This window comes from Phaseolus vulgaris, chromosome 3, assembly GCF_000499845.2.
Source record: "Phaseolus vulgaris cultivar G19833 chromosome 3, P. vulgaris v2.0, whole genome shotgun sequence".
NCBI lineage: Eukaryota > Viridiplantae > Streptophyta > Magnoliopsida > Fabales > Fabaceae > Phaseolus > Phaseolus vulgaris.
In genome coordinates, this window is record NC_023757.2 from 45,826,927 (window position 1) to 45,834,019 (window position 7,093).

At 32.5% G+C, this 7,093-nt stretch overlaps 1 protein-coding gene across 1 annotated transcript; it reads left to right on the plus strand.

Moving 5' to 3' along the window:
• The first annotated feature begins 204 nt into the window (after positions 1-204).
• On the plus strand, positions 205-2,278 carry LOC137808147 (BOI-related E3 ubiquitin-protein ligase 1-like). Its single transcript, XM_068609110.1, has 4 exons — positions 205-858; positions 949-1,049; positions 1,130-1,506; positions 1,629-2,278. Exons 1-4 carry the CDS (start codon positions 812-814, stop codon positions 2,145-2,147), a joined length of 1,044 nt encoding a protein of 347 aa, XP_068465211.1. The 5' UTR covers positions 205-811; the 3' UTR covers positions 2,148-2,278.
• The last annotated feature ends 4,815 nt before the right edge of the window (positions 2,279-7,093 follow it).

Genomic DNA, 7,093 nt, shown 5'->3' on the forward strand with positions numbered 1-7,093 from the left:
GTGGTATTAATGGACGTGGAAGTGCAGCATTGTGTGAAACTTGTGATTGAAAAAGAAATGGTAATTTTGATGGGATTTAGAGTAAAAAAAAAGTAGAAAAATAGGAAAGAAAAAGAGGTAGCGGAAAAAGCAAAGAAAGGAAGGGAGAGACGCAGGGGACATGTATATAGAAAGAGGATTAGCGGTAGCGGCAGAAACCTGTGTACCTCAACAATGCCAACCTACAACAACAATACATCACCCATTTACCAACGTCTCTTCATTTACATGCATAATCTCTCTCTTCTTCAAATCATAATTTAATAATAATAATAATAATAACATTATTATTATTATTATTTTAATTTTGTTTCTATCTATTTGTCTCATTCCTTTTGCGTCTCTCCTCTCCTCCTCCTGTGGTAACTAGAGATGAGATGGAAATGCAAATCTCGTGTTGTTACGGATTTACCATGATTGTTAATTAATTATTATGGGGCAGGGTGAACGCGATTTACGTAGTTAATAATAGTAGTAAAATGTAATTTAGAAATATTAGTTGGGAAAAGTATTTAAATAATATGATGTGTGTAAGGAAGGATAACAAAGAAAGAGGAGACTAGTTCTTAAGCGAACAAGAGAAGCAAAGGAAAAGAGAAAGAAGGAGCGAGCAGAATAAGGTGTCTCTCTTGGACTGATTCCCTTCAATCGCATCTCTTCACCTCTACCACTCTCTCATCTATTCATTTATCTACCTCTTCTTCCCTTCTCTTCTCTTCTCCTTCCTTCCATACATCAAACTGGACACACCTATTTCTTCATCTTCACCTTCATGGCCGTTCAAGCTCAATATCCATCCAATGTTCTCTTTCTAAACAGGTTACACTTTCTTTCTTCTCCTCTTCTATCTTCTCCCTTCTCCCTTCTCCCTTCTCCATTCAATTCATAATCTTCTCTTTCTAACACCAGGAACAACGCCCAAGAAGTCCTTGACTATTCATTGCCGCAGCAACAACAACAAGGAGGCCTTTTAAACCAACCCCACATGCTATTCAACAACGACAATGGAAGTATGTTCTCTAAACTCTCTCTGTGCTTATTCTAAGCCACAATTAACAACCGCGTATCATTAAACATTTCAAATTTGCAGGTAACAATGTCAACAACAACAATTGTCGGAAGAGAGGCAGAGAAGACACCACTGTTGCAAACAACACAATGACCACAACAACTTCTAATGTTATCAATCCTTTCTCTTTACAATCTCAGCCTCCACAACTTATTCATCTCTCTCAGTTACATAATCATCAACAACAACAACAAAATGTCGTCTCTACTGGTCTCCGCTTATCCTTCGATGACCACCAACAACAACAACAAAGACTACAGCTTCATCAAAATCAATCTCAACAACAACTATTACTACATGGCTCTCACTCTTCTGCCTTCTCGTCTCTATTATCCCAAGGCTTGGCTTCTCAAATCAAACAACAACGCGATGAAATTGATCAATTCCTCCAAGCCCAGGTACTAATTTTTCTTCCTTTTTCAGTTTTAAATTCAGAAAGCTAGTTCTTTATTCTTTAATTACAAAATTTAATTTCTTAGGAGATAAAACAATGATGATGACTGTTGTATGGGAATATCAGGGAGAACAACTACGGCGGACATTGGCAGAGAAGAGGCAGAAGCATTATAACGCGCTGCTAGGCGCGGCGGAGGAAGCCGTGGCACGGCGGCTCCGAGAGAAGGAGGCGGAAGTGGAGAAGGCCACGCGGAAGAACGCAGAGCTAGAAGCACGGGCGGCCCAGCTGAGCGTGGAGGCGCAGGTGTGGCAGGCCAAAGCCCGGGCCCAGGAAGCAACGGCGGCTTCTCTCCAGGCTCAACTACAGCAGACCATGTGTCAGGGGGGCGAGGAAGCGGCCGCCGGCGTATCGTGTGCCGTGGAAGGCCAGGCTGAGGACGCGGAATCGGCTCACATCGACCCAGAGCGCGTGGTGTTAGCAGTGGCGCGTCCCAAATGCAGAGGGTGCACAAAGCGCGTGGCCTCGATCGTGGTTTTGCCGTGTCGGCACTTGTGTATCTGTACAGAATGCGATGCGCATTTCCGAGCGTGCCCAGTTTGTCTCACACCAAAGAATTCAACCGTTGAAGTTTTTCTCTCTTAACAACAAACCCTTTCAATTTACTTAATTACCCTTACCCTTTCTTTGTCCATAGCACTGCCATCCAAACAGGCACCAAAACAAACTTTCTCATCAAACAAAATATAAATAAAATAAAATTACATTTTTGTTTCTCTCTTAAACTCACATGAAGAAGCTGAAATTTCACTTCATTATTTTGCAATAGTAAAGTTACCTCCTGCAATGTACAAGGTCACGTGACTCCCAATCTCATTTTTTATTTTTACCTTTTGGATATCTCTTTCGTCTGCTTGAATTTCAATGGCTTTGATGTATAATATTAATTAGTATATATATAATATTCTTTTTATCAAATTGTTTTTCAATTTAAAAATGTGAATGATTTTAAATTAATGTGACAGAGTTTTGAGAAGGTCTGTTGGTTAGTGATGTTTGGTTTGAGTGGGATTAATAAAGTTTGTGTGTTGAGTGTTAATTTAATGTTTGATTTTTTTTTCTCATTAATTGCATGAGGGGTATGGCTCAGGTGAAAATGGTTTTTCAGTTGTCAATTTGAGGGGCAATGTAATGTGCATGCGTGCATATGCAGTTAACCCTTTCTCTTATTCTATTTTTTCTCTTTTTTAACTTGGAAGGCATAAGAGTATGGACGTAGATTTTGAGGCATTTAGGTTGGGTGCACCGTGTTACAGGTACGAAAAAGATGGTTGAATTATAGAAACTGATTTCTTTGTGTGGCACTGAAATTGTCTTTGAAACTCACTTCAAATATTCTCACTAACCCACTATAGGGTAGGAATGCTGCATTGCATATTATTTCAATAAAGCATACATTTCCTTGCAAAGGTTTTTGCCTGCTTTTTCTTTCTTTTTTCTACTCTCTGTTTCAGGATTCCATGTGTAATTGACAAAGGATACTAATACTTTTCATTTCTAACGTGTATAATTCATGAAAGAAAGAGAAATATTCCAAGAAATAATGTGAATATTACGTTCATCTTTTGTGTCTGTGTATTCAACCTATCAAATTCTTAATTCTAAAAGAATTAAGATTGTAATTTTTAATTGTGAGTTGCTGAAAGATGTTGCAATGATAATTTGAGAAGAGATGAGGTTATTACAGTTTAGTAGGAAAAAATCAGTGAATCTAAATTGCTTTGTGTTAGGTAATTGTTTAAGAAGAGAGACTACCTATTCCTTATTCCTTATTTAGGGAAAGAGACCTCTAATCTAAGTGATGAAATGTTATTATAATGTCTAACATTATCATACCAAGATTATCACCACAAGATTATTATTATTATCATCAATTTTTATATAATTGAAAATCTAATAAACTTTATTTTTTATTGTTTTAAAAGATATATATTTAACAGTAATTGTTAAGTAGTTGACCATTTCGTTTTTCATACAAATAGTTATTAAAATTAAGCTTAAAGAAAAATGTGAAGAATTTACATGAAAGTAAAAAAAATCACAAAAATCAAAAGGCTATTACGTTAAATACACAAATAATTGGGTAAATACTCGTTATTGGGACTTGAGAATAATTTTATACTATTTTAATTTCTTAAATTCTATGTATACAACTATTTTAATTTAAATAAAATAAATACCATTTTCAACAAAAGCGTTTATTTTTGTTCCCGAGTTATCATTTGCACACAAAAAATAATCCATTATTTCACATTTTGAAATTATAAAAACTACTTAATATATTGGCTTAAATATTCTTTGACAATTTTTTTCGCACTTGCATTAATGATGCATTATTTATCAATATATTCTTATGCTTTATAAAAAAAACTAAAATAAAAGGTAAACACGTTTAGTTTCTTGAAAACATTATATATTGTTGATGAAATAGGAAAATCAATGGGAAATGGTTAAGTGGATTTGGAATTATTCTTAAGGAAATGAAAATGTTATATATAAATTTGGCAATATTATTTGTTTATATAATGCTATTAATTAAGAACTTGGGTAAAAAATAAAAATGTAAATGCGTGTAATATCTTAAAGACATAAAAAAAATACTTCATATATTTTTATTTATTCCGTTTATTTTATTTTATTTTGTGATTTTCATACTGCTTAAGAGAATTATCAACTACAACAATATTATTTAGTCAAATATTTTTTAGAAAAAAATATTAAAAGAATTTGAAGTTATTATACTTATAAACCCATTTAATATCAAACAAAAATAAGGATATTAATGAAAAATAATTAATCCTTAATTTTTAAAGTGGTAAATATTTTGAAAGAACACGTAGAGGGATAGAAGGACTAGTAAAAGATTTTATCAGTAAATTTAGAACATTATTTATTTATATTGATTTTAATCATAATTTAAAATTATATTAGTACAATATCCATCTAATTAATTTTTAATATTGAATGAAAACATTTAAATTAAAAATTAGTAATATTTAAAATCATGTATTTAATAAGTGAAAAATATAAAAGTAAATGTTATAAAAAAATTACAAAATTATTCTAATAATTGTTAGTACGATAGGTTGGTTATACGTGAATTTAATGAGAAAAATTGAACAGCTTAATAATTCATAATTATTGAATACTAGTTGTACTGGCAAATAATTGTACCATATCATGACATTTTCATAATTTAATTGAAATAAATGAGGGGGAAAATCAACAAGAAAGGAATAGGAAAAAGTGGATGAGAGCTTTAACTTGTTTCTCTTCTACTGGCCAAAAACAAAACAGTTTTTTCTTCTGGTAAAAGAGTTCAGTAATTTTTTTAGAAAATTTTCACACTATTCATCTAAATTTGTTAAGCATGTAACGTTAGTTCTTTATTAAATACCATTTAAAAAATATATAATAAATATTAAATTTAGTATTTAATTTTGATCACTAATAAGATTATTTTGAATTGCTTTTTAATAATTAATTAATGATAAAATTCTCTGGAAAAATACACAGGAGGAAAGCTGAATTGAAAGATTTATTTTATTAATGAAATTTTAAGAGTATAGGTTTCATGTGTTTTTGTCTTTTAACAAGATGGCAAATTAGCTCAAAACCAAAAATGAAAACAGCACTAAAGCCCAATAAGAAGCAACTTACAAGGAGCATAAGAAACTTAAAAAGGCCCAAAATAACTCTTCTTGATTAATAACTATATTCACAAATGTTTCTTCAAAAGAAATAACATTTCCAGTATAAGTTATATTCTGTATAATTTGAAGTATTGAAAGAACTATGACACAAACCAAGGTTTGATCTAAGAGGAAATAGGTTGTATAAGTGTGAAGTAGCATAAAGATTAAATTCTTTATCAAATTTCTTGCAAGCAATTAAATAGTAAATATATGTATAGGTATCATGTACTTGCACATAGATAGTGAGTGGGTAGAAGGTTGAGGCCTGTTTGGGTTTTGCATGCATGCTCCAAACCCAAATCTAAATAAAAGTAAAATTCTGATTGTGCACACAAATATATGCAGCAGGATTCAGATGTATTGACCCTTCAAAGTGAAGCAGCTTAATAAGCCCTTTTAAGTTCACCAAGACTGGTGGTAGGACACTGCAAACAAAGGCAGTTCAATTGATTCCCAAGAAAAAAAATAATAATAATACTAAAATGTGAATGCCCTATCTTTGTCACTGTCACCACTCTCTAATTTACTAGATTTATGCATTTACTATCAAGTGAATTCATGCATTGCATAGAATAGAACAGAACAGAGTCAGAAGAAAGAAAACAAAATAGTCTCTCTGTTTCAACTTCCAAGAAAAGACCCTTTAATTTTTTATGAGTGGAAAAAATAAAAATAGGAAAAAAGAAGCAAGGACAGTTTGAAAAAAATAAAAAAGACTACTAGCACTACTCTTGGTTGTCCTGTACCAAGGAAAAGGAAAGCATGATGAAGAAAATGTAGAGGAAGCAAACAAGGAATTGGACAAGACTTGAGGCATCATCATCTGATGTGAAGTCTTCTCCTTCAAGTTCAATTATCAAAAGTGGTGGAACTCAATTCAAAGACAAACTGATAGCAATTTAGCCAAAATCAGGGCTATCAAACAAGTGAGACAAGTAATGGAGAGAAACACAAGGGTCACTACTATTAATACCCTCCCAATATAATAAATGTGTGTTTGCTTTCTCCTCTCTCTCAATACATTCAATTCAAACCTTACTTTTAACCCACCCATAATTTCAATTCAATAATAAACTATCAAGTATCAAAACTTGAACCCTAATGAGTAAACTGATAAAAGAATTATTTCAAAGTTTAGCATGTTGAAACATAAATGTTGAGAAAAGATTGTATTGTCCACACATATATTTGTTAATAAATATGAGATCGTCCTCATGTGATCCTAGTTCAGTTTGTCCACGCTGGTGTTATATTCTATGTACTCTCTGACTGTGCATCTCCCTGAGAAGAAAGAAAATGAATTAATTTGAAGCAGAAAAGAAAAGTAGAAAATAGAGGGGAAAAGGACAATAAGAGCTTGTGATTTCTGCGAGAGTAACATGTAAAATTGGTGGTGGTGGGAAAAAGGGTTTGCAGATGAAACAAGTTTGAGCTGTCATGGATGAAAGGAAGGCACGCTACATTGCTGCTATAATTTCATTCAACCACGATCATTACTCACTTTTGCAAAGTTATGTGTGTTCTTGAAATTGATGATTGCTTTCAAATCCAAATCTAGTTAGCTAAACCTTTCTTAAGGAGAAGGTTCATTAATTAATTTCTCTAGCTATTCCTCTGGGTTGGTCAATGAATCACACACTTGAGCTTATCAAGAAGAACGTGGCACAGAAAAACACTAATACATCACTGGACTTTAATTACTCCGTATAACAAACAAATCAAAGACTTTTCTATATGTGCCCAACTAATTAATTAATGAAATAAATAAACAATTGTTGAAATTCAGACGTTAGAAGATTTATGAAGCAATGCACATGCATATAAATAGTGTGTACA